Here is a 27,034-nt window from a genome sequence, read left to right as displayed (position 1 = left end):
TCACTAACCAATGAGTCAAGCCACATGACCTTTTAAAGAACATAATGTACGTATTTCATGAATGGACATTAAAATAACAGTATCAGGAAAAGACATTCTTAAAGAAATCAAAATGAATTATGAGACTCTAAGAGAAACAGTATGCTCTAATTATCCTGCTGACCAATGTGATTTTATTGAGATCTTGAGAATTTAGCCAGGAGAAATCAAGTAAAATATGGATAAAATTATCCATCAGAATCCTGATCATTTTGGTCAAAATACTTATTAAAAATAAAAAACACACACATTATAAAGGTAATTTAAATATACAATGATAATTAATGGCATGATAACACATTTTATGATTCATGTAAACCTCTTATAAAAGTTTCTAAATACATTAAATAAAGCAATAACCCATATTTTAAACCAACCTCATGACTTCCTTCCCTAACTACTACATAGAACTTCTTTGTTTTTTTTTTTTTTTAAAGATTAATTTTTATAGAGAGAAAGAGAGAGAGGGAGAAAGAGAGAGCTTCCATCCCTTGGGTCATTCTCCAAATGGCTGCAACAGATGCAGCTGAGCCAGGCTGAAGCCAGGAGCCAGTAGCTTCCTCTGGTCTCCCATATGGATGCAGGTGCCCAAGCACTTGGGCCACCTTCTGCTGCTTTCCCAAGCACATTAACAGGGTGCAGTGTTGGAAGTGGAGCAGCCAAGACTTAACCAGCACTCATATGGGATGCTGGTGTTGCAGGCATTGTACCTACATGTAAGTTTTCAAATTGCCATCTTGCTAACTTCTCATAAACAGCGTGTTTTTAATAGCTTCACATAGTGGTTAAGCAGTGATTATGCCAACTCAACTAAATGAATGTAAAAAAAAAAAAAAGAAAAAGAAAAAAGAAGGGCTGGTACTGTGGCATAGTCGATAAAGCACCACCTGCAGTGCCATCATGGTACAGACTCAAGTCCTGGGGGCTCCACTTCCCATCCAGCTCTCGACCACAGCCCAGGAAAGCAGGAGAAGATGATCCAAGTCCTTGGATCCTTACTCTGTGATGCAGATCCAGAAGAGGTTCCTGGCTCCTTGCTTCAGATCAGCCCAGCTGTGGCTGCTGTGGCCATTTGGAGTGAATCAGCGGATGGAAGACCTTTCTCTCTGTCTCTGTCTATCTGTAATTCTGCCTTTCAAATAAATAAATAAATTTCCCCAAAAAATGAGAAGAACATGGACGATGTTTGGAATGGGGAAGTTCTACTATAACTCTTTCTATCTCTAAAATTTATTTTTTTGATTTTAGTTGAAAGGCAGAGATCTTCAATTCGCTGGCTCAGTCCCGAAATGCCCACAGCAACCAGGGCTGGGACAGACTGCAGCCAGGAGCCCATAACTCAATCCAGGTCTCACTTGTGGTCGTAGGGATTCAACTACTTAAAGCCAAGACTAAAGACACACTGAACTATGGGACACAGACATTGCAAGCAGCATCTAACCACTGTGCAAAAGCCCACACCATTATCTTCTCAGAAAAGGCTCCTGTGGAGCTGGCACTGTGGTGTAGCGGGTAAAGTGCTGCTTATTATAGTGCAGGCATCCCATATGGGCACCAGTTCAAGTCCCGGCTGCTCCACTTCCAATCCAGCTCTCTGCCATGGCCTGGGAAAACAGTGGAAGATGGCCTTAAGACTGTGGGATCCTGCACCCACATGGGAGACCCAGAGGAGGCTCCTGGCTTTGGACTGGCTCAGCTCCGGCCATTACGACCAACTGGAGAGTCAACCAGTGGATAGAAGACCTCTCTCTCTCTCTCCCTCTCTCTCTCTCTCTACCTTCTCTCTCTGTGTAACTCTAATAAAATAAAAAAAAAATCCTTAAAAATAAAAAAGTTCATGTTTGTTTAAAACGTCTTTCTGAATTATTCTGTTTTTTTTCTCGACACTGAAAATATTGTTATGCATCATTTAAATGGGTACTACATTTTCTATAAATTTATCATTTGGCTGTTCTTCCTAAGGTACTACATGGCATTATATATAACCACTACAAGGATAATATGAAATACACTATTCCTTACATATATAGTGGTTAAGAATCTGTACAAAATGACAAACACTCATAAATGAGAAGGGTACAAAGACATCTACTACCAGAAGGTGATTCCAGCATGTTCTTAAGGAACAGCAGAGTAACTCTGCATAGAGTAATATTCAACAGTCTGCTGAAGAGTTAAAAACAGTTTTCCTCTCCGGGAACCAAAGATTCCAGATTATTCCTTTTTTTTTTTTTTTTTAAATTCAGAAGTAGGTTGATTGCTTTTTTTTTATTTTTAAAATTTTATTTATTTTACTTGAAAGTCAGTTACACAGAGAGAGGAGAGGCAGAGAGAGGCAGAGAGAGAGAGGTCTTCCATCTGCTTGTTCACTCCCCAGATGGCCGCAATGGCTGGAGCTGCGCCGATCCAAAGCCAGGGCCAGGAGCTTCTTCCAGGTCTCCCAAGTGGGTGCAGGGGCCCAAGGTGTTGGGCCATCTTCTACTACTTTCCCAGGCCATAGCAGAGATGTGGATCGGAAGTGGAGCTGCTGGGTCTCAAACTGGCACCTATATGGGATGCCGGTACTGCAGATGGCGGCTTTACATGCTATGATACAGCGCCGGCCCCTAGATTATTTTTTTCCATTAGAGATGCTAATTACATTTTAGAGACCAGCATTTATCAATACTGTTTAAAATATGTCTATCTTTTGACCAAGAAATTCTAAGCTTTGTAATTTGTTCAAAGAAAATCTCCTACCAGTATACAAAGATTTTTGTATACTGTTAAAGAATTTAAACTGGTAGTGCCTATTTAGAAGGCCATCTGATATAACCTGTTCAAATAAAAATGAGCAAACTCTATTTGATATGGAAATTCGATCTTAAAGCATCCTTCCTGAGAAATGCAGGCATATGAAAGAATTACCTGACACAGCACTTTCATGACAGGAAAAAATTAGACAAAATTTAAGTGCTCATGAATAAGGAAAATGGTTAAATGTTACATCTAGGACTGGCGCTGTGGCATAGCAGGTAAAGCCGCCGCCTAAAGTGCTGGCATCCCATATGGGTGCTGGTTCTCGTCCCGACTGCTCCACTTCCAATCCACATCTCTGCTATGGTCTGGGAAAGCAGTAGAATATGGCCCAAGTCCTTGGGCCCTTGCTCCCACGTAGGAGACCTGAAGAAGTTCCTGGCTCCTGGCTTTGGATCGGTGCAGCTCCAGCCATTGTGGCCATCTGAGGAGTGAACCAGTGGATGGAAGACCTCTCTCTCTCTCTCTCTCTCTGCCTGTCCTTCTCTCTCTGTGTAACTCTGACTTTCAAGTAAATAAATAAATCTAAAAAAAAAAAAAGTTATATCCATTTGAAATGGATGTATTATTCCATATGTATTATTCTATATGGAATAATATATTACATATGTACTACAGTTTAGTACAAAGGGAAGAAAATACAGTACAGTTTATGGACAACATATTGTTCAGTAGGATTGGAGGCAAGTGAGGGAGTTACAAAAGTATATAAAGCTTACAGTATTATTTTAGAATTTTTTTTTCTTTTTAACAGTAGCAATGCACTGTCATCATAACCCTTAAAAACCACACATTCTTCCTCCAGGTCAGAGAACACACTTTAATGATTGTATCAGCTCATTTATTACAGATGTGCTTAGTCAGAAGATGTGACCTTTTTTTTTTTTAAAGCAATCATCTCTAAAAAACAAGATGAAGAATTAATCTTATTCTACCTGCTTCTAAGGTGTCTGGTTCATCTGGTCTCTGGGCAATCTGTAAGTAATACAGCAGAGAGCCATACAGATGAGTCCGCACTCGCTGGAATCCACCACCTAGGGAGAGGAGACACGGATGGAGTCAAGTGAACACTTTTTTACAATGGAAGTCAAAACAAATACCAAGTTGTAATGTATAGAGCATTCAGCTGAAAAAAACCTGTCTTCAAAATGAAGTCTAATAGTTTCTTCAATATGATGTGAAGCGAAGAATCTCCAATAGAAGCAAAACCCACTGGTGGGCTCTCTGCTGAAGATGGTGAGGAAAAATCGTCAAGCATAAAAGCATAATGGGCCTCTCCGGCTCCCGAGACTAACGTCTGCTTCTGTTCCGTGCGGACGGCTTGGCTTAGGTGAGCAGTCAGGGTGAAGACAGCACCAGCAACCACTGGCATTAACTCCTGCGCTGCCTCGTCATCCAGTATCTTAAAGCCAAAGGAAAGCGAGAGTGAGGATCATTGTTTTAGCTAGGATCATCAAAAAGTTTTATATACATTTAGCTTTTCAACACTGTAACAATGTAAGAATTAAGAGGCCAGGGTTGGCCGGCGCCGCGGCTCACTAGGCTAATCCTCCGCCTAGCGGCGCCGGCACCCCGGGTTCTAGTCCCGGTCGGGGCGCCGGATTCTGTCCCGGTTGCCCCTCTTCCAGGCCAGCTCTCTGCTGTGGCCAGGGAGTGCAGTGGAGGATGGCCCAGGTGCTTGGGCCCTGCACCCCATGGGAGACCAGGAAAAGCACCTGGCTCCTGGCTCCTGCCATCGGATCAGCGCGGCGCGCCGGCCGCGGCGGCCATTGGAGGGTGAACCAACGGCAAAGGAAGACCTCTCTCTCTGTCTCTCTCTCTCACTGTCCACTCTGCCTGTCAAAAAAAAAAAAAAAGGCCAGGGTTGTGGCACAGCAGGTTAAGTTGCTGCATGTGATGTCCACATCCCATATGGGTGCCAGTTCAAGCCCTGGCTACTCTACTTCCAATCCTGCTGCCTGCTAATGCACCTCAGAAAGCAGCAGCAGACGGCCCAAGTCCTTGGGCCCCAGTACCCACATGAGAGACACTGGCCCAGCCTTTGCCACTGTGGCCATTTGAAAATGAACCAGTGGATGCAAGGTCCTTCTGCTTCTCCCTCTTTATCTGTAACTCTGCCTTTCACACAAATATGTGAATCTTCACAAACAACAAAAAAGAATTGTGAAAAAGAAAAAAAAGCTAATATATACGGACAAATTTAAATATAGTGTCTACTCCCATCCTTGGGGGATATGTTCCAAGACTCCCAGGTGATGCCCAAAGCCTCAAATCCTATATATACCATGTTTTTTTTCTGTACATACATTCTTCTGATAAAGTTTGATAAATTAGGCATAGCAAGAGGTCAGTAACTAATAAAATAGCTTTACCAATACACTATAGCAAAAGTTCCATGAATGTGGACTCTCTAAAAATCTTACTGTACTGTACTCACCCTTCTTCCTCTTCTTGACTGCAGATAATCAAACGATGGACAGAAAACGGCAGATAAGGGACTAGTGAGTGATGATGGGTGACCAGTGTTCTCAACCAGAAGGGCTGCCTATCAGAATTCCTCAGTGAGGTGTATGTATTTATTTAGAGATCACGTAAATGGTCTCCTTGCAAAAAGTCCCACTTAACAGGTCTGGGGTGGGAGCTGCTCTGTGTATTTTTACAAGACTCCCTAGACAATTCTGATACACAGTCTGGTTGAGAGCCACTATTGGGCAGAATTAATCTCTTTGTTCAAGGAAAGTTTTAACATTGGTATTATACAGCCCTATTCTACCCCTAACCTAAAACAGAAAAAATTTAGGGTGCCACAATCTTTTTGCTTAAATGGTATCTGTATTTGTTCAGCAGTATAAGGCAATTTGGGAAGTGTCACCTTATCATGCACGTCTTGTAAAATGTCACGAATAATCAGTTGTCTGTCCTCTGCCTGAATGAGGTCCTGGGGACAAGCTGTCAGTATAATTTCCACCAGTTGCCTCCAAGACTCCAGGGCATGGCGCTTTGCATGAAGACACTGCAGCAATTTGTTTCTTCCTACCACATACTGAAGAATAGTGCTGATTTCCTAAAGCCACAGAGATTGAATCACAAGGTTAATACATAGCAAATAACATTTGTTATGAACAGGTTCCTATTTTCAACACTGCCAGTTACTAAGAAACCATTTATTTGGAAACTACTATATGCATGTCAGGCAGCAGATACTTTTCCATGCTATTCTGTGAGCCAGGGCTATGAAGAACAATAGGGGTGTGTGTGTGCACAGGAAAGGCAGGGGACAGAAGTGGAAATAAGCTTTGTAACCCTATCTCCTTTCTCTTTGCAGCTGTCTACTTATACCTTCTCCAGAGCACTAGAACTGTCTAAACCCTAAGTTCAATAGCAAGCTTCCTTGACACACATTTTATTTCTTTGCCTCTTCCTTTGATCTGGTCAGCTATGTGTTCATGTATACGGTTCTTCCCACCTGAACGCTTACCCAAATTCCTCACTGTGTGAACAGGCAGCCCTCCCTTCCCACACTGACAAGGACAAGTGAAGTCTACTATCAATACAATCAGGCTGCAAATCCCTAATAAATAGCAGAAATGTTACTTCAGCATATTAGACATTAACTTCAGTTCTGTTTATAAAAATAAAATCAAAAGGGAAAGAATAAAGTTCAGTCTTTTAAGTAGTTTACTAACTAATGAACTATAAGTCAATTTAAGATTTTGTCTATTCAACAGTTAAAACTTTAAAACTAAGATATAATCAATATGTAATCACTTACCTCCATCAGTAGAGGCCTCTGTCCTATGGCTGCCATGCCCTGAAGAGCATTTACTTCAGCTACAAGAACCCTATGAAGAAGCTATATAATTAAGAAAAAAAAGAGAAACAAGCCCATGTGACTCACTGGAACAAGAACATCTAGCAATTATTATCAACTCTGCTGAAGGGAAAGTTTAAGAGATTTCATATGTAATCCAACAATGGCACTAATTTTGAGACAAAAATACTAGGTGTCTCTCACATTCCAGAGAGTGGGACCACAGAGCCTCTGTGGCAGATAAGTTAACCCAAGTGGCCTGGATAGTGTCCACCTTCTGGTAAGGCCAATTATCATTCACCTTTAAATGTGGTCTGCATATGATTTCCCAGCTGTTTGACAAACTCTCCAATAAGCTAGTAACTAACATCTCTAACAGAAATTAAAACAAAACAAAAACCAAAAAATCCTGCTTAGTTTATATTTTTTTCGGATGGTTCACTTGATACTACAGATCCTTTAAAGCAATCCTACCTTCACATTGCAGACTGTCTGTCCTCGTAAATTCTTGTGTTCACAGTTAGCAATAACTTGTTCAATCTGGGTTCGATCAAAAAAATCCAACTGCAACGGCTCAGGAATCTCCTGACTGAAGTCAATGGAGTCAAGGATACTTAGAATTTTTCGACGTACTAGAAATAATAAGTAATTCAATTTTACTTGGGACACTGAGAAGAGCAATTCAACATACTTGGTTCACTCTTAAACACAATGCTATGTTCACAAAGAGCAATGGCTGAAGAAGACAGTGTTGAAATCTAAATTTGATTTTATATCTGCCATATCCGCTTACAAAAATATTTTCTTTCCCATTCTATAGTCCTATTAATTAAAAAGAAAAAGGAAAAAAAAAAAAAGGAAACCGGTGCTGTGGTGCAGCAGGTTAAGCCACCTCCTACAGTGTTAGCATCCTATATGGGGGCAGGTTAGACTCCTGGTTATTCCACTTCTGATGGAGCTCCCTACTAAAGCACCTGGGAAAACAATGGAGGATGGCCCATGTGCTTGGGCCCCTGCACCCACATGGGAGACCCAGATGAAGTTTCTGACTCCTGGATTTAGCCAGCCCTGGTTGTTGTAGCCATTTGGGGAATGATAGCAATGGCAGAATTCTCTCTCTCTCTCGCCCCTCCATCCTTCCCTCCCTCCCTCTTCCTCTCTTTGTAACTCTTCCAAATAATTAAATATATATCTTTTTAAAAAAAAATGCAGGGAGGAAGGATATGTGTGACAAATAATCCTTTATACATGTACAACTTTTCTTCTCTTCAAAAAAAAAGATTGATTTATTTATTTGAAAGGAAGAGTTACAGAGAGAGGGAGAGGGACAGAGAGAGAGAGAAGACAGAGAGCGAGCGTGCGTGCTTCCATCCATTGGTTCACTCCTCAGATGGCCACAACAGCCGGAGCTGGATGGATCCGAAGTCAGGAGCCAGAGGCTTCCTCTAGGTCTCCCACATGTGCAAGGGGCCCAAACACGTGGGCCACCTTCTGCTGCTTTCCCAGGCACGTTCACAGGGAGCTAGATCGGAAGTGGGCAGCCAGGATTTGAACCAGTGCCCACATGGGATGCCAGCACCAAAGGATCCGATACACCACACACAAGCTCCGTGCACAAATTTTCTATATATCAGTTCAGAATTTGCAGAAACAATAATCCCATGAAGTTTTAAGCAATTTATGTCTATAAAATCAGTTCATTCTCAATTCAAAGGGCCTTACCTTTAGTAGAAGTGTCAAAGTGAAGGAACCCAGAGACAGACCTATTTTCATCTTCTGTTCCTCCTTCACCATCTGTTGGATCATCAATAATAATGGATAGAAAATGAAGAACATTCTACTTTATTTCTACGTCATTGTTTCTAGATCCAAGAATCCCTTGCAAATACAGTTAAAACTGATAGTTAACTACCAACATTCATCTAATTCTCTCCCCAAGAGATCCACTTTACAAAAGTGGTGAGATCCAATCATGCCAATGAGATTAATTAAAGAGCTTATGTTTAATTTCCATGTATAATACTGATACAGTTTAGGTCATGCTGGCTCAATGCACAAACGCCACGGCATATTTTGTACACAATGACTATGGTATTATTTAATGTGGACGCTTAAGACAATAAAGTGACAATGATGTGATGATTTTAAAATTTTTTGTGCTATGGAAACCTATTTTTAAATGTGGGAAGAACCGTTTTGCTCTGTCATCACATCCTAAGCACAAGACTCAGATTTGTGCTTGCATTCATTCACAAGACCAGTCAACAGCATAATGAAACAAATGCCAATATCCACCTGAGTATGGTTTCACCGGCATGTCATCCAATAGGAGATGCAGGAGCCTCTGGGTATGTGACCGTTGACGATTGAGAGAAGTTACCCTTAGTTCTATTGAGGCAGTCTTCATAAGCCATGACATTTGGTTCAGCATAGATATTTCATATTCTGGAATTTAAACATTAATTTCATTTATCAGAGTAATAGCACAAGAACAAAGGAGCTTTGAATTCCAAAATTCATCAAATATTTTCCCAAGTAAGAAAGTCAATCGCTCATGAAACTTAGCAACATTAACACTCATGAAATTAGAAAGGGAAAAAGAAACAAGTTAGTATATGTCTTCAAATGATGAGCTAAAGCAAATAAAGAACAAAAGAGAATCATGATTTCATTACAAGGATAATTTCAAAAAGATCATCTGAGTCTCTCATACTTTTACAAACTGAAGAAAAGTAATTTTCAAATACGTAACTTGTATAAAAACTACCACAGTTCATGATTTTGATTTTATGAAACATACTAAAATAAACTTAAATTACATAATTTTATGACATCAAGATAATTAAGGACATTTGGTTTCAAATATATTTAAGGGTGAGAATTACTCTGATATTACTTGAGTCCTAAATTGTAACAGTATAAACATGAAATTCTTCGAATAACTAATAATAATAAAATTCATAATTTTAGCAAAGCTAAGTTAATTTTTGAAAAGCACATATCATTAAAGATTTGATATTAGCTATTCTTTGGGATTAGATATAAAATGAGGGTTTCTAAAAGTTTTTTACATAAACAAAATCTCAAAACTAAAAATCATTATGAAAATGAAATGGAAAACTCTTTGCCATTAGATAACACTCCAAGGTCATACATCACTACTCTAAAAAGCAAGTTTGAGGGGCCTGCACCATGGCATAGCAGGTAAAGCAGCTGCCCATATGGTCGCCAGTTCGAGTCCTGGCTGCTCCACTTCTGATTCAGCTCTCTGCTGTGGCCTGGGAAAGCAGTGGAAGATGGCCCAAGTCCTTGGGCCCCTGCACCTATTAGGGAGACCCAGAAGCAGCTCCTGGTACTTGGTTTGGATCGGCACAGCTCCACCCATTGCAGCCATTTGGGGAGAAAACCAGCGGATGTGAAACCTCTCTAGATCCCTCTCTGCCTCCTCTGCCTTTCAAATAAATAAAAAATAAATAAATACAGGGAAGGCGAGTTCCAGGCCCTTTCAAAAAATAAATATATAAAAATAAATTTTAACAAATAAAATAATTTAGAAGTTGACAATTTGCTACTCATGGAAATTTACTTGTGAAATGTGTGAGCTGTAATTTCCTAAAACAGAAATGATTCAAAATAAACCTTTAAAAAACTCAACAGACCACCACTGTTTAATTCTTAAAAATTGTGAGAGGTCAATAAAAAAAATAAAGTTGTATCCTGATAAAACTTAACCTGGAACTGTCAGTCAAATCACTAAACTAAGTTATATATGATTTCTATCATAATTAGTTTTCAACTTTTCATTTCAACAGCTGAATTCATTTCAATAAACACATAAGAAACAAAAGTAAATTAGGAATTTCTATAAAATAGCTTTCACTCAAAAATATCTAAACTTCCATCATATCATTATCATTTAAATTTTATTTGTTAGTAAAAGAATCAAATTTCATTCATGATACACTATATTTAAATAATTTCATATTAACAACTAAAATATCAGACTTCCTAGTATAAACTACAGAAGCAAACCAAAGTAATAAGAGCTCAAAGACTAAACATAAATTAATGACAAAGAGAAGGAAACATTAACTACTCTGATTTGATTAGTACACACTGCATACATTTATGGTAACATTGTAATGTATCCCAAAATAAGTATAATTATTAAGTGCTAATCAAAAGCTTTTTGAAAAAAAAGTTTAAAATGTAAATGCTAACTAAATTGATTTGATCTTCACATACTGAATACATATACTGAACTATCACACTGTACCCCATAAATATGTTTAATTAAGACACCAAAAGAGGGGGCTGGCACTGTGTCACAGTGGGTTTAAGATGGCATTCCATCTAGGCACCAGTTGAAGTCTGGGCTGCTCCACTTCCAATCCAGCTTCTTGTTAACGGCCTAGGAAAAGCAGCAGAGGATGGTCCAAGTGCTTGGGCCCCTGCCAACCACATGGGAGACCTGCATGAAGCTCCTGGCTTCAGCCTGGCCCAGGCATGGCCCTTGAGGCCAACTGGGGAGTGAATCAGGAGATGGCAGATGGATCTCTTTCTTTTTCTCTCTCTCCCCTTCTGTGCTAAGAGTTCCAAACAAATAAATACATCGCTAAAAAATATACTAAGCAAAAAATTTTTCAGTTGTAAAATACCAAATAAAATAAGGAAAGTAACAACATGAAACCAGACTTCCACAAATACTGTAACTGCTCTGTAGCAAACACTATAGAAATTAAATCATTCATTGTGGACTTACAAATATATTATAGTGGGGCTGGCGCTCTGGTGCAGTGGGTAAAAGCCACCCCCTGCAGTGCCGGCATCGCATAAGGGAGCCGGTTCGAGTCCTGGCTGTTCCACTTCCGATCCAGCTCTTTGCTATGGCCTGGGAAAGCAGTGGAAGATGGCCCAAGTTCTTGGGCTCCTGCACCTGTGTGGAAAACCCGGAAAAGCTGCTGGTTCCTGGCTTCAGATCAGCTCAGCTCCGGCCGTTGTAGCCATCTGGAGAGTGAACCAGTGGATGAAAGACCTCTCTCTCTCTCTCTCTCTCTACCTCTGCCTCTGCCTCTGCCTCTGCCTCTCTATAGCTCTGCCTTTTAAATAAATAAATAAATCTTAAAAACAAAAAACCAAATATATATTATAGAAAGGGAAAATAATGGCTTCCTACCTTTGTTAGAAAAAGGCAAATGTTGCAGTTGAGAAAACAAGAAATCCTGGCTGGTTCTCAAGTATCTCATAGTTGGGCCAGATGTATCAGAGCAGGCACATAGCTGGTACATCACCTGAAGAACAGAAAGGAGAGAAACCCTGAGTCATCGTTGTGCTACACATTTTAAGATATAAACCTAGATTTACTATGTGAAGAACTAAACCCATCAACAACTCAAGGAGGATGGATGAACATATTCACTAAACCATCAGCTCAGAGTGACAAGCAGTTCTTGGCATCCTGGCTCAGTAAACACATGGAAAAGAGAACTGTGTGTTAAGGACACTACTGTAGGACCTACCTTGAAATCACCAGTAACGTATTTATTAACATGGTCACATAAAGTTAAGTAAGTAATGTTTTAGTATTTAGCTGCTATTAATAACAAATTCCTTCAAAGTAAACTTTGAGAATTAGTCATTTCATCTCAACCTCAGGTAGACAATAACTTTACTGGAATTGAAGCAACTGTAGAACTTACAAAGAAGATCTATAAATTCAACTATACTATGAAAATATAAACTCTGAACAGAAATTTAACAAACAGTAGATTTGGGGCAAAAAGCTTTTATATCAAATATTAAGAGAAAAACTGATACACCCCTCTTATGTTTTGATTATAAAGATCAAACGGGGGTTCTGGCGCTGTGGCATAGTAGGTAAAGCTGCTGCCTGCAGTACTGGCATCCCATATGGGTGTCGGTTCAACTCCTGCCTGCTGTGGCCTGGGATAGCAGTGGAATATGGCCCAAGTCCTTGGGCCCCTGCACCTATGTAGGTGACTTGGAAGTAGCTCCTGGCTTCTGGCTTCGGATTGGCACAGCTCCGGCCATTGTGGCCAACTGGGGAATGAACCAGAGGATGGAAGACTTTTCTCTATGCCTCTCCTTCTCTCTGTGTGTAACTCTGATTTTCAAATAAATAAATAATCTTTTAAAAAATATATTCAAATGAATAAAAGAATAAAAATATTTTATACGAGAGGAAACAGAGCCCAAAGTCAAATATCCATCGTTTGCCAGCCATAAAGTTAATTTTGATGCTGCTGAATGGCACAGAGGCTCAGGGGCATTCAAGGTTCAGCTTCACAGGGAGACAGGCACTGGCACGGCAGTAAAGAGCCACTCTGGCCACGCAGCCGCCGCATCAGAGTGCCCAGGTTTGTGTCCTGACTCCACTTTGAATTCCAGCTTTCTGCTAATGTGCACGCTGAGAGGCAACACGTGATGGTTCAGATTCTTGGGTCCCTGCCACCCACTTGGGAGACCACGCTGAGTTCCAGACTCTTGGCTTCAGCACGGTCCAGCCCCACCTCTTAAGAGCATTTGGGGAGGGAACCAGAGGAGGGAAGATCTCTCTTGTTCTCTTTCTTTCAAATAAATAAGTTCACATGCACACACACACACACAAACACAAAATTGGTTTCATTCATATCCACCACCATAGCGAAAGAACGGTTGCTGAAGGTGTCATGGACATTAAGATTACTTAACAAGAAATGCAGAAAACTGTCATCCATGATGGCCTACCACATGGAATCTGAGACGCTTCGAAGTCTCAGGCAAAGGCAAGTCCGTCTTTTTGTGCTTGCACCGGGTTATGACAAGTGTATGTGTGTATGTATGTCAAGTTGGGGGACATCCTCTGTACTAAATACCCAATCAACCTAATTAAAGTTGTTAACAAGAAGCGTGGGCAATGAGTACCCTGTGAAAAACTGATAGAAAGGGAAAACACTATAAATTGGTAGGTTGTTAAATAGTGGCAACTGAAAAGGATCTCAGGTCAAGGAATGCCATTAAAGAATACCTCAGGGGCCAGTGCTGTGGTGTAATATGTAAAGCCACCAGCTACAGCGATAGCATGCCACATGGACTCCAGTTCGAGTCCTGGCTGCTCCATTTTCGATCCAGCTCCCTACTAGTGAGCATGGGAAAGCAGCAGCAGATGTCCCACACGGGAGACCTGGAAAAAGCTCCTGGCTCCTGGCTTCAGCCTGGCCTACCTCTTGCCGTGACGGCCATTTGGGGAGTAAACCAGTGGGATGAAAGATTCTCTCTCTCCCTCTCACTCTGTAACTCTGCCTTTCAAATAAATAAATCTTAAAAAAAAAGAAAAGAAAAAAGGATACTTCAAATTTGAAAAATGAACAAATAAAACATCTGGCTTCTGTTCCTCAAAATAAAAATTCAGGTAATTAGCAAGGCTGAGGTCATATCTTATAAATCATTCAAGTTTCTATTTTGTTTTTTAATATCTATTTGAAAAGCAAACACAGAGAAAAAGAGATCTTCCATCTGCTAGCTCTTTCCCCAAATGTCTGCTACAGCTGTGCTGGGCCAGGACAAAATCAGGAGCCTGGAACTCAAGCCAGGCATTCCACATGGGTGGCAGAGACCTAAGTACTTAAGTCATTACTTGCGCCTCCCAGAGTGCACATTCGTAGGAAGCTGGATCACAAACTGAGCCAGCACTCAAACTGGGACATCCCAAAACGGATGCCAGTGACCCAAGTGATGACCTAAAAACTGCCAATGCCCACCCCACAGAAAAATTTTGAATTATACAAAGCAAATCTCAGTATTTGACAAAAAGGCAGTTAAATTTTCATTCATGAGTGATTCACTTTATAAGTATTTATTAAATGCACTTTAGGTGCATCTAGTATTATTATTGGCATGATTTATGCCTGGTAAACAGTACAATTATTTGTGAGTTAAAGTTAAAAATCATAAAACTATTCCTGTCCTTTGTTTCAACAGTCAATCCCTGTTATTTACAAACTTTGTATCTGTGAATTAACCTACATGCTAAGATTTATTTGCCACCCCGAAATCAACATTTGCAATGCTTCTGCACGTCATTCACGGACACAGCAGTGAAATTTCAGTCACTCAACTTGGATTCACACACAGCAATGCTCTGCCTTTTTGTTCCAGCTCTCAAAAGGAAAACAAGGGTGCTTCCTTTTCACGATCTAGTTAGTGGCACATTTTTGCATTTTTGTGGTCTATGTTAGAAATTTCACTATTTAAAATAGCCCCCGAACACAGTTCTGAAGTACTGTTTAGTATTCATAATCACAAAAAGTCTGCGATGCAATTTTCAGTGAAATGAAATGCACGTGTTAGATAAACCTCATTCAGGCATGAGTTGTACTTCTCCTGGCACCAAGTTCAATGCTAATGAATCAGCAATACATATTAAATAAGGCATTTTTAAATAGAAGCACACAGAAAACAAAAATCATGGATTCAGTGCTTAATGAAAATGTGGGGAACCGGAGGCTTACAGAAACCTAATCTTATATATATTTTCTTAAGGACAATGATTCAGAATTTACAAATTCAGTGTTCTAGCAATTTTATAAAAGGGGCTGGCGCAGCAGGTTAACGCACTGGCCTGAAGAAGCGGCATCCCATAGGGCGCTGGTTTGAGACCCGGCTGCCTCCACTTCCAATCCAGCTCTCTGCTATGGCCTGAGAAAGCAGTGGAAGATAGCCCAAGTCCTTGAGCCCTTGCACCTGCCTGGGAGACCCGGAAGAAACTCCTGGCTTCTGGCTTCAAATCGATGCAGCTCCAGCCATTGTGGCCAACTGGGGGGTGAACCACTGGACGGAACCTCTCTCTCTCCCTCTGGATCTCCTCTCTTTCTGTAAATCTGACTTTCGAATAAATAAATAAATCTTTAAAAAATATATATATCTATTGTAAACACTGAGAAATGACTGTAAATCCATGTCTGAAAACACGTCCATAAGAAAAACAAAACAATAGAAGGTAGCTAAAGATGTTCATCAAGTAGAATAAAAAGACTAAATAATCTATATGTAATTTACACTGTAGCAACATAACATGTTGGGGGGGGGACACAAAATTGTCTACTTAATAAAACAAACAAGTAATATCTATACACAGGAAAAAGACAAAAAAAGGAACACAGTAAACAGGTTCTGTTGCAGATGTATGCTTTTCTTTAAAACAGCTTTACATGGATTTTATGTTCTATAAACAAGTAATATCATAACACTGAACTTCTCAAAACAAAAGGGAGTTACATATCTCAGAGGGCAAGTTAAGAAAACACGCAAACATGTCCAAAGACATTGGCAAAGTAATACTGTTAGAAAGGCAGGACATGAAATTTGAGTTCAGAAAGGACTACGGGGCTGGCACTGTGGCGCAGCAACTAAGTCCACTGCCTACAGTGCCGCATCCCATATGGGTGCCAGTTCCAGTCCCAGCTGCTCTAGGACATAAACAGCTTCCACTGCTTTCTCAGGACATAGCATAGATCTGGATCAGAGGTGGAGGCAGCTGGGTCTCGAACCAGCGCCCATATGGGATGCTGGTGCATCATATATGTGTGTGTGTGTGTGTGTGTGTGTGTATTATTATTTAATATCCATTTGAAAGCTCTCTACTGTGGCCTGCGAAAGCAGTGAGGATGGACCAAGTCCTAGGGCCCCTGCACACAAGTGTGAGATCTGGGAGAATCTCCAGGCTCCTGGCTCCAGATCGGCACAAATCCAGCCATTGCAGCCAACTGGAGAGTGAACCAGTGGATGGAAGAACTCTCTCGCTTTCTGTGTAACTCTGACTTTCAAATAAATAAATAAATCTTGAAAAAAAGAAAAAAGCACCTTAAGGGGCCAGCACCATGGCACAGCAGGTAAAGCCACTGCCTGCAGTGCCAGCTGGAGTTCCAGCTGCTCCACTTCCAATCCATTTCTCTGCTATGGCCTGAGAAAGCAGCGGAAGATGGCCCAAGTCCTTGGGCCCCTGCACCTGTGTAGGAAACCTGAAAGAAGCTCCTGGCTCCTGGCTGCAGATCGGCCCAGTTCTGACTGTTGCAGCCATCTGGGGAGTGAACCAGTGGATGGAAGACTTCTCTCTCTTTCTGCCTCTGCCTCTCTGTAACTCTGCCTTTCAAATAAATAAATCCTTTTTTTTAAAAAAGCACCATAAGCCATTTTACTAAGGTGGGTCCTATATCCAACCTATTTCCCAAGACCAGGTAGAAAAATCTTCATTCCTAAAAAGAAAAGGCAAAGATACAGGCCTTAGTCTCATCTTGACCCAGAAGTCCTTGTATTGCAGGATGATAAAGGTTTCAATAAAGTCCAAATTATTTCCCTTTGCTACAAATCAGATGTACTAAAACTAAATTCTTTCTAGAGGTTCAATTTTTTCCTGAAGCAGATAAATTATAGCATATAGGTGAAAAAAAGTATATTTCAAGAGCAATAGGGGGCCAGCGCCGTGGCTCACTTGGTTAATCCTCCGCCTGCAGCACAGCATCTCGTATGGGTGCTGGGTACATAATGCTCTGAGACCTTGCTACTCAGACTGTCCCAGGAACACCACTGTCAGCATTGGCTCCTAGGAGTTTATTAGTACAGGATGTCAGAGCCCCTCTGAGACCTGTTGGGTTGGAATCTGCAATTTAGTAATAAACACAATCCCACTACTCTTTTTTGACAGATAGAGTTAGACAGTGAGAGAAAGAAACAGAGAGCAAGGTCTTCCTTCCATTGGTTCACCCCACAAATGGCCGCCACAGCTGGAGCTACGCTGATCCGAAGCCAGGAGCCAGGTGCTTCTCCTGGACTCCCATGCAGGTGTAGGGCCCAAGCACTTGGGCCATCCTTCACTACACTCCTGGGCCATAGCAGAGAGCTGGACTGGAAGAGGAGCAACCAGGACTAGAACTGGCGCCCATATGGGAAGCTGGCACTGCAGGCAGCGGCTTTACCTGCTGCACCACAGCACCGGCCCCTCATCCTTCTTTTTGACCAAAATCTGGCTTCACTTACTTCATCAATCCTTAGCCTACAATACCAAGCTTGTAAGTTGCTTCCACGTACATATCAAATTCTGTAACACTGAACTGAAATGTAGATCAACTTTGTTCCCTCATATGGAGGAATTCATTTTGATTCACACAAAGACCTAGCTGAAGAACTGACAATGAAAGGATTTTTGGACAGCCAGAGAACAATGGAAACAGTGAAAAATTACAAAAAGAAAAATATGCAAATAACAAAAATCTCTATGCCACTAAGAGGGTAATGACATTTTTATGAAAAAATGTGGATCAAGATGCCACTTAAATTGAGAAAACAATCACTTCTTATAAAACCCTAATTCCCAAACACTTACACTTGTACAATGAATAAAAAAAGAAAAACACAAGTAAGTAAAACTAAAGTTCTCAGAGCTTAAATTTTCCATTAATCTGATTTTGTACCATCTTACATAGTTGTAGGACATCATAATTTAATTGGTTCATTTTCAAAAACTTAACTAGTTCTTTTCATTTTATTTGAAAGGCAGAGAAAGAGATCTTCTATCTGCTGGTTCACTCTAAATGCCCTCAAAAGCCAAGTCTGGGCCAGGTTGAAGCTAAGAGCCCAGACCTCAATCCAGGTTTCCCTCGTGGGTGTCCTGACCCAAGCACCTCGGCCATGACCTACTGCCTCCCAGGGCATACATTAGCAGGAAGCTGGACCAGAGGCAGAGTGCTCCAGTAAAGGGATGTGGGTGCCCCTACCTGTGTCTTAATCATAGCACCGAACAGCTAACCTTGATGCGGTTCTTAAAAAGCCCACTTCACAAAGTTTTCCTGGCATGTCCAAGGTCACTCAGCCTGTTAATAGGGCAAGAAGGGAACCAAATACATGGCTCCTGCCACCAAAAAGAGCTTTTTGTTTTGTTTTTTCAAAGATTTTCATTTATTTAAAGACAGAGTTACAGAAAGGGAGAAACAGACCTTCCATCTGCTGGTTCATTCCCGCAACAACTGGAGCTAGGCCATGCCAAAGTCAGGAGCCAGGAGCTTCTTTTGGGTCTCTCATGCGGGTACAGGGACCCAAGGAACCCCAGGACATTGGCCACCCTCCACAACCCACATAAGCACTGGTACGAGTTCTGGCTGCTCCATTTCTAATACTGCTCCAGGCCACTGAGCCTGGGAAAACAGCTGAAGATGGTCCAAGGGCTCGAGTCCCTGCCACCCCAGGTGGAGTTCCCAGCTCAGGACTTCAGCCTGGCCTGGCCCTGACTCGTGTCCATTTGGAAAGTGAATCAGAGATGGAAAATCGATCTTTCTCTAACTCTACCTTACAATTAAATAAAGCTTAAAAAAATAATAAAACTTAGGCCGGTGCTGCGGCTCACTAGGCTAATCCTCCGCCTTGGGGCGCCGGCACACCGGATTTCTAGTCCCGGTCGGGGCGCCGGATTCTGTCCCGGTTGCCCCTCTTCCAGGCCAGCTCTCTGCTGTGGCCCGGGAGCGCAGTGGAGGATGGAGTGCAGTGGAGGATGGCCCAGGTTCTTGGGCCCTGCACCCGCATGGGAGACCAGGAGAAGCACCTGGCTCCTGGCTTTAGATCAGGAGTGCTGGCAGCAGCGGCCATTGAAGGGTGAACCAATGGAAAAAGGAAGACCTTTCTCTCTGTCTCTCTCATTGTCCACTCTGCCTGTCAAAAAATAATAATAATAATAATAATAATAATAAAACTTAAAAAAACAAAACTATTAAAAATTTCTACACTATCTGATCAAAATGTGTCACAAAAATGTAATTTCTTTCATTTTTTCAAGTTAACAACATAGGAGACCTTTAGACCTTCCGTAACTTGGGATCTGGATTTTACCCATGAAAGACAGGCTAGTCACATGAAGCTCATTGCAACTCAGTCTGTGGTGTCCTCAAGCATCTGGTCAGGTTTCTTCTGCATACCTGGTAACACAGCTCCGCCAGCTGAGGAGACTCTCGAACGGCCACCGGGCCGGTTCTCCCCTCTGCTCCTTTCTCCAAGATGTTTAAGATGGCGTGGAGGCAGGTTCGAGGGCAGCCCAGGACTCCTACATGAAATCAAAAGGAAATTCAGCTTCTCTTTCGGAATTTCTGCCTTAAAACTAAGTTGTATTTTCTAAACACATTTTCTATGGTAACACTCTTTGAAATACTGCTAGAGAAAATTGACAAATGCCAAATCCCTAAGGCTCCATTTGGTCACTGTTGGCCTAAGTCCTAATGACCACATTATCTTTCATACATTATTTATTTTGTCAATGAATTATCCCATTAGCCCAGAATTCAATAAATGAACACTTCAGTACAAAGTAAATAAATAAATTAATAAATGCTTATGTATCTTACAGCTATACCTGGATCTTGTAGGTTTGTGGTACTGACAGGTTTCTTCAGTTCGAAGCCCAACAGGTAAAGAGCAAGATTGGGTGGGTTGCGTTCCAGAGAGGTGATGAGAAGATTCAAGATGTGGATTCGAGTTTCATGACGGATTCCAGCTAACTTCTTTTCAAGTTCTGATCCTTAATGTGGAAATTACAAAACAATACAAATTTAACATAAGTCAAACTAAAAAATATAAAAAGTATTTTAAATCTCCTTGTTTTGTTTAGCTTCAGTTTACCCAAACAGCCATAACATTGGCTTCAGATTTATGAAAGAGGAATCCTAAAAGCCTTACACTTTTTCTAGCAAATTCGCAATTTCTTTTCTATCAACACTAAACAATTTCAAGGTTTTTTTCTTTATTTTAAGTAAAAACTCAAAGCAAAAAACATGCATGTTAATTTCAGGCACACCTTCTTCCAGACGTACAAAATCTTCTGTATCTTCACTGTCCAAACATTCCACAAATCCAGCCATCAGCTTCTGACTCACACTCTGAAGTCATACAAAGATAGAAAAACAAATCATATGATGTATTTAAATTTTAGAGAAATTATTATAAACACAATTTGTATATATATATATAAACATTTGTCAGTAAAGAAAAAGAGCAAATCTGTCCCAATGACTTAGGTTTTGCTTATGTTATAAAATGAAAACTCAGTTCCTTAAATTGCCATAAATTAAGTCTCTCAAAGAGTTTTAAAATGCATTGTTTTTTTGTTTGTTTGTTTTTTAAGATTTATTTATTTACTTGAGAGGCAGAGCTACAGAGAGAGGGAAAGACAGAGAGGTCTTCTATCTGCTGATTCATTCCCCAGATGGCTGAGCTGATCTGAAGCCAGAAGCCAGGAGCCTCCTCCGGGTCTCCCAGATGGGTGCAGGGGCCCAAGCACTTGGGTCATCCTCCACTGCCCTCTCAGGGCATCAACAGGGAGCTGGAGCAGCCGGGACTTGAACCACTGCCCATATGGAATGAGGATGCCACAGGTGGAGACCCAACCTACCATGCCACAGTCCCAGACCCAAAATGTACTGGTTTTAAAAATTCCCTAATCCTCCTTCCCAAAGAATCAAATTAATTAAAAAAAAAAAAAATTAAATTGTTGTTTCATGACCTCTTCATTATATATTCAACTTAATGAGATTTTAACTAAAATATAAAAAAGTCTCATCTTCTCTCTTTAGAAATGTATTTCTTATCATCAGTTTCATATTTCTTGGCTAATTTGTTATTTAGAAATCAATCATCAAAATGAATGTCATCAAACCAAAAGTCTTCAACATCGCTGATTATCACATTGTTTCGTGAACCTTATCCAAAAGCCACAGATAGACACATATGTTTATTATAAATAGTGGTTTTCCATCTGAGGGACACTGAGAAAGATGTGGAGTCATTTTGAGTTGTCACAATTAGAGGTCACTATCACTGACAGTGGCAGAGGACCCAGGGATGCTAACGGTCTTGCAGGGTGAGTGAAGATCTGTCCCACCTAAATGGCAGAAGGATCCTTCTTTCTACACACTGCAAAGGAGTACACAATAAAAATCCAACCAGCTAAAGCATTTTCAACAGAGATAAATAAAAAAAATCTACAAAGAAAAAAAAAAAGCAATTTCCCACTTGTAGCTACACAATGCAGAGAAACAGAATTATTTTAAGCTGAATAAAAAGAGGAACACTTAAAAACTCTACAGCGTTCTTAACAAGACAGGTGACACAGATGTAGCCCACTGAAACACTATCGAGATCGAAAACTCAACAGTGAACACCTTCAGCATTGCAGCAGCTCACTTAGAATGAGGTACCTGGCAGACTGGGAGCAGAAAAGCAACAGAAATTGTAGCTACAAACCTAATCATTTTAATGTGCTTAGCGCAGCAGCTGTCTTATTAAACTATACAATCACATACTACTGTACATGTCATATAGTCCCATACATGTAGTATGTATCATTGTGATCAAAGTCCAATCACAGTCAAGTACATGGGGAGGTTTTCACCCATCCCCAGATAAACATACTTTGAATTGTTCTACAAATAAGAATATAATTCTTCCACAACCTCTGTGACTTTCATGTATACTCAGAATGCACCAACAATAAAAACAAAATCAGTTACCTGGTCATGTGTGAAATCTCCAACCAGTTTTATCTGAATGTTGGAGTTGCAGGAAATACAGCAGAGGATTTTGGCACTTTCAAAAGCTAATTCCGGATTAGTATTGCCATGGTACAGGTACCTTTAGAATAAGAAAACATTTGAGGAACAATGTGACAGAACTCTGCTTCTGAACTATTCTTAACAAAGAAAATGTAATGTCAAGACCTTTTGTATCATAGAGCACCTCTGAGTTAATGAGAGGAGAGTGTCCCCTTCTAGCCAGTTATAGGCTGGATTAGGTTCCCCTAAAACTCATTACACTGGCCCCCTAATCTACAATCACCTTCACATTACTTAGAAACAGTTTGTGCATATGTAGTCAGTCAAGTTAAAACAAGGTCATTATGGCCCTAATATAGTAATGACCAGTATCTTTATAAAAAGGGCGAATTAGCACATAGATACAAATAGAGTGTTTTCCCTGTAAAGCTAAAAAGAGACTAGGGTGTTATTTCTGCAAACCATGGAACACCAAACCATGAGAGGGAGATGTTTGCTCCCTATCCAGCCCTATAGGAGATAAACAACAGCATGTCATTTTAGACTTACAAATTTTTAGAATACAGAATAATTTAGAAGAAAAGGAAAAATTGCAAGGTTTAGAGTAACTAATATCAGATGAGCTATAGAAGGCAAAATTAAAATGAGGCAAAAAGAAAAAAAGTGATACTTCACAGACATACAGCCAGATGTAGAAATCAAAGGTAGCATCTCTATATTTCTACCAACACATGTAATGTACCTGGCAATGTTTACTACATTATCTGCCTTCTTAGTTCTGGGATTAATTCCTTGTAGCAGCTGTTCTAAAGGAGAGACTATCAGAGACAGCTGACTTTCTCTTAGAAGATCCATAAAGAGATTTTCTTTTTGTAGAGTAAGATTGAGAAGCGCAAGGCAATGCTGTACAGCTTTCTCCAGGTGTTTCTTCCCTACAAACAAAAATGAAGTTAGAAAGTTCTAAATGAGTCTCACAACCACTCAGCAATCCTTAGGAAAACAAAAGACAAAGTTCTGGAGTCAAAAGAGCCTCGTCATTTCAACCTTTCAGCTCCAAGTTGACAAACTTCACCTACGCAAATAATGGGTTTGTTTGCAACAGAGTATGTTTATGGAATGGCTTCTCCTTCATCTTTTGCCTGCTGATTTTGAGCAGTGGTTCTCAGACCACGTTGATATGAACTCAGATGCTGTCTGACAGTATCTGCAGAAACTTGCAATTGTCCTAACTGGGGAAGTCCTACAAGGATCTGGTGGACAGCATCCACAATAAAGAATTATTCAGCCCAAACTGTATATGATGTCAATGCTGAGAAACTTTGACATAGAGAAAGACAGATCCATTATGGAAAATAAAGTAGCAGGAAACATAAAATAAGGGCCACCTATAATCTTACCATTCAAATTTAGAATTTTGGCATAATTCTTACCATGGTTTCTTACTTGTATATTCTCATTACAGTTAAAATTAATATGCTTAGAATCTGTCTTTTCTCACTTAGATCATAGTCACAGTAAGTAAAGGCAGTAACAGCAGAATTATACAAAGTATGTGCTTTGGAACTAAACTGCCTAGGTTCACATTCCAGATCTGACACTCACTGAACAAAGCCAGTGAAACTTTGCATACCAGTTATTTGTTAAATGAAGTAATATCTACCACATAAGGCTTTCATACAGATTAAATGTATTAATATATTTAGCATGTTTTTTAAAAAAATCAAGTGCACAGTGAACAGGTAATAGTTAATTAATGGTAATAATATCAAAATTTACTAAACACTGTACCAAGTACTATATTAAATGCTTTTTACAAATATTATGAGGGAAGCAAGACAAAAAGTACTTCAGATTTAAACTTAGGCACCCTAAACTTGATGGAGTGATAAAATTATCACTCTAATTAGCTACAAAGAACCCTGCAGAGACACACAGTAACACTGCCATCCCTGTACATCAGCGCATTTTCACTTAGAATACACAGCCATTTAAATGACTTAGTGAAAACACCACTGTATATACAGAGAATCTTACAGTGAGAAAGAACTTCAGATTATTTCAAGCTCCCACTTCACCAAAGATACACATCCCAAGTGTCCTCAAGACAATGACTTGCAGGAACATACCAGGAAAAGGAGCATAGGTATCAAGCTGCTTAACTCCTTCTTCCAGTAAACTAAGAGAAAGCTCCAGCATTGGTGATTCATTCAGAAGATGATACATCAGACTAAATCCAGGAGGCTTATAGGCTATGATTTCTTCTCCTAAACAGGACATAGCATAGCCCAAGAGACAGTGAATTAGTACTTCAGTCACATCCTTGATGTATTTGAAATCTATGAAATTCAACAGCATCTACATACATGAAGGCAAGTACCAATTTAAAAAGCAGTAACAATACCCTCTCCAACAGTAATTCCCACAAGACCTAACGCACACAGCACTCAGTCACTTATTGTACCAAACACATTAGAAAGGAAAATGTTAGTGTTCTTGATCTTCCTCCATTTAACAAAACTTAGCTTTCTCTTGAAAAGAACAATTAAAATCATCTAAACAATGAAACAAAAGATTAAATTCTAACTTATAAGTATGATTTTAAATTTGCATATAACATGCATAATTTATATAGTTAAGTAGCTTTACAAACAGCTGACACCCGGTTTGAACATGAAATAATTAAATTACCCTGCAGTTCCACAAACTGGTCTACAAAATCTTCAAGCTGCGGCTCATAATCTCGGAGCAATTTATAAAACACCTCCAGAACAACCTCGGCAACTTCCCACTACGGAAAGACACAAATACTTCATTAACGAGCAAACAGTCGAAAGGGGTAGCCTTACCAGGCTTTTCGTTCCTCCCATTGTTTGTCCAGAAAATGAGTAAAGTCCCTTACCTATTTTATTAATTCATGCTAAACAATACAGAAACCCCAATTCATGCTGATTTTGCTAAAGAATACTGGACTGGCTCATTTTCAAGGTAAAATATTTTTTAAAACAATACTCTTAAGGAAACATTTCTATAGTAGAGGTTTAGGCTTCATTTAAAAATCTAAGGCTTTTAGTAATTAGCCATTTGATTTATAGCCAAACAACATCAGAGCTGGATACTTCTCCAAGGGTCAGGTAATTCACATTTTCTCTAAGAATCTCAGCTGGAAAGGATCTGACAAATCATCTTATCTAAGCATTGTTACAAGTGAAGCTCAGAGCAATGTACAAATCCCCTAGAATCATAAAGTCTGGCAGCAAACAGAATGGAAGCTCAGCCCAGATCTTCAGGGTGCCCTACTCTACAGTCAGAGAAGATAAGACACAATCTCTGCAGGCTAGCCCTGAAGGACCCCATTCTCACCTGCTTGCTAAAAATCTATTTAAGAGATAGGCATCAACATGGGAAAACAAAAATATACAGGTAATAAAATTAACTTTATTTAAAAAATCTATTGCATTGAATTTTAGCAAGACTGGATTAATGGTAATGATAATGGTCATCATTATAACATGACGGTTTTTCTAAACTATTACTCTAAAACCATTATTTCTGTTGCACACAAAAGGGCACTATAGGGTAACTTATTATTTCTTAAAATTAATCACTTTCTTTATTTGCCAAAAATTACAAGAAATTTTTTTTTAAAAAAGGTGTATCATTAAGTAAGCGACTTCAGGACTGATAAACATACTGCCTATAGCACTGTATTCATCTCAATCCAAAGCACTGTTTTTTGTCTTTTATTTTTGAGGTCAGTGTCCTAAAAATTAATAAGATTTTCCAGTAAAATAAATTCACAAAACTGAGGGAAAACTGTTCAGGGTGACTATGTTGGCATGGGGCTGAAGTCAATGGCAGCCATGGAAAGTAGGAGCGTTTGAAGTTATGCATGGGCAAAAGATCAATCTGGAAAGAATGGGGCTGACACACTCTACACATCTGGGTCACAATAACCTGTTTAAGAAAAGGCAGATACGGCATTTAAAAACAAGTGCAAACAAGTGCCAGAACACCCTTGCCGCATTCACAATCCTTAGCATCTATTACTGATCTGAAGTGGCTTTCATTAATGAGGCATGGCTGCAGTTATTATGTCACATCAGAAACAGGTGAACTAAGTCGATCTAGTTCTTAATGTAAAATGCACTCAGTATTTGCTTTTATACAAGAACAGCAAAAATTACAAAGCAATTTACAAAACATGAACCAATATGACTAAATATTATAAACAGATTTGTCAATAACAGGATAATGAATAAATTAAAATTATGCCAGACACAACTAATGGACACTACACAGTCAGTAAAAAGACTTTCTTTGTCCAAAGAATCATTACTGACATGAAAAGTTCTGGACGAGAGGCTGCAGTGAAGGAATGCACAGTGGCATGGCCACCTACCACGTTACTTAAGCACATGTGCACAGGAAGAACACAAGAACGATCCTTCCTCTGGCAAACGCATTAGGGTGATATCATTTCTCATGTCTCTATATTTTTCTAATTACTCCAAATAAGCATAAAAAAATAGCTTTATAATTATTAGTAAAACAATTTTTAAAACCTCACTTCAAAATAAAGCAGAAATGTTGCTACAAAATAGACTGAAGGGAATTCTGTGAGGTAGTAAATAGCATAATAAGACTAAAGCGAATTACATCAGAACCTAGAAAGGTCTCTTACATAGCTTAGTGGTTATGAGCTTGGATCTGGAATCAGAGTCCTAGGTTCAAGTCCTGGTCCTGGACCTTAGGCAAGTTCCTTAACTTTGCTAAGCCTCCATCTGTAAAATGGGAATGTTAA

The 27,034-nt window shown here is 39.9% G+C and overlaps 1 protein-coding gene across 3 annotated transcripts in view; it reads right to left on the bottom strand.

Annotated features, from left to right (window-relative positions):
- NUP205 (nucleoporin 205) overlaps positions 1 to 27,034 on the bottom strand; it is an 85,783-nt gene that overhangs the window by 22,588 nt on the left and 36,161 nt on the right. For all 3 annotated transcript variants that reach the window (XM_051848965.2, XM_051848966.2, XM_051848967.2), the window contains exons 16-30: positions 24,922 to 25,021; positions 24,360 to 24,497; positions 22,976 to 23,165; positions 22,192 to 22,312; positions 20,481 to 20,562; positions 20,040 to 20,204; positions 19,609 to 19,733; positions 11,823 to 11,937; positions 8,942 to 9,091; positions 8,369 to 8,440; positions 7,121 to 7,278; positions 6,608 to 6,688; positions 5,708 to 5,899; positions 3,973 to 4,237; positions 3,771 to 3,869 (exon numbers count right to left, since the gene is read on the bottom strand). In XM_051848965.2, the coding sequence (XP_051704925.2) occupies positions 3,771 to 3,869; positions 3,973 to 4,237; positions 5,708 to 5,899; positions 6,608 to 6,688; positions 7,121 to 7,278; positions 8,369 to 8,440; positions 8,942 to 9,091; positions 11,823 to 11,937; positions 19,609 to 19,733; positions 20,040 to 20,204; positions 20,481 to 20,562; positions 22,192 to 22,312; positions 22,976 to 23,165; positions 24,360 to 24,497; positions 24,922 to 25,021 (2,053 nt within the window). The remainder of the gene's footprint in view (positions 1 to 3,770; positions 3,870 to 3,972; positions 4,238 to 5,707; positions 5,900 to 6,607; positions 6,689 to 7,120; positions 7,279 to 8,368; positions 8,441 to 8,941; positions 9,092 to 11,822; positions 11,938 to 19,608; positions 19,734 to 20,039; positions 20,205 to 20,480; positions 20,563 to 22,191; positions 22,313 to 22,975; positions 23,166 to 24,359; positions 24,498 to 24,921; positions 25,022 to 27,034) is intronic.

Source organism: Oryctolagus cuniculus, chromosome 3 (genome assembly GCF_964237555.1).
Source record: "Oryctolagus cuniculus chromosome 3, mOryCun1.1, whole genome shotgun sequence".
Classification (NCBI taxonomy): Eukaryota; Metazoa; Chordata; class Mammalia; order Lagomorpha; family Leporidae; genus Oryctolagus; species Oryctolagus cuniculus.
Note: the sequence above shows the minus strand (reverse complement) of the source record. Positions and strands in the feature narration are given on the sequence as shown.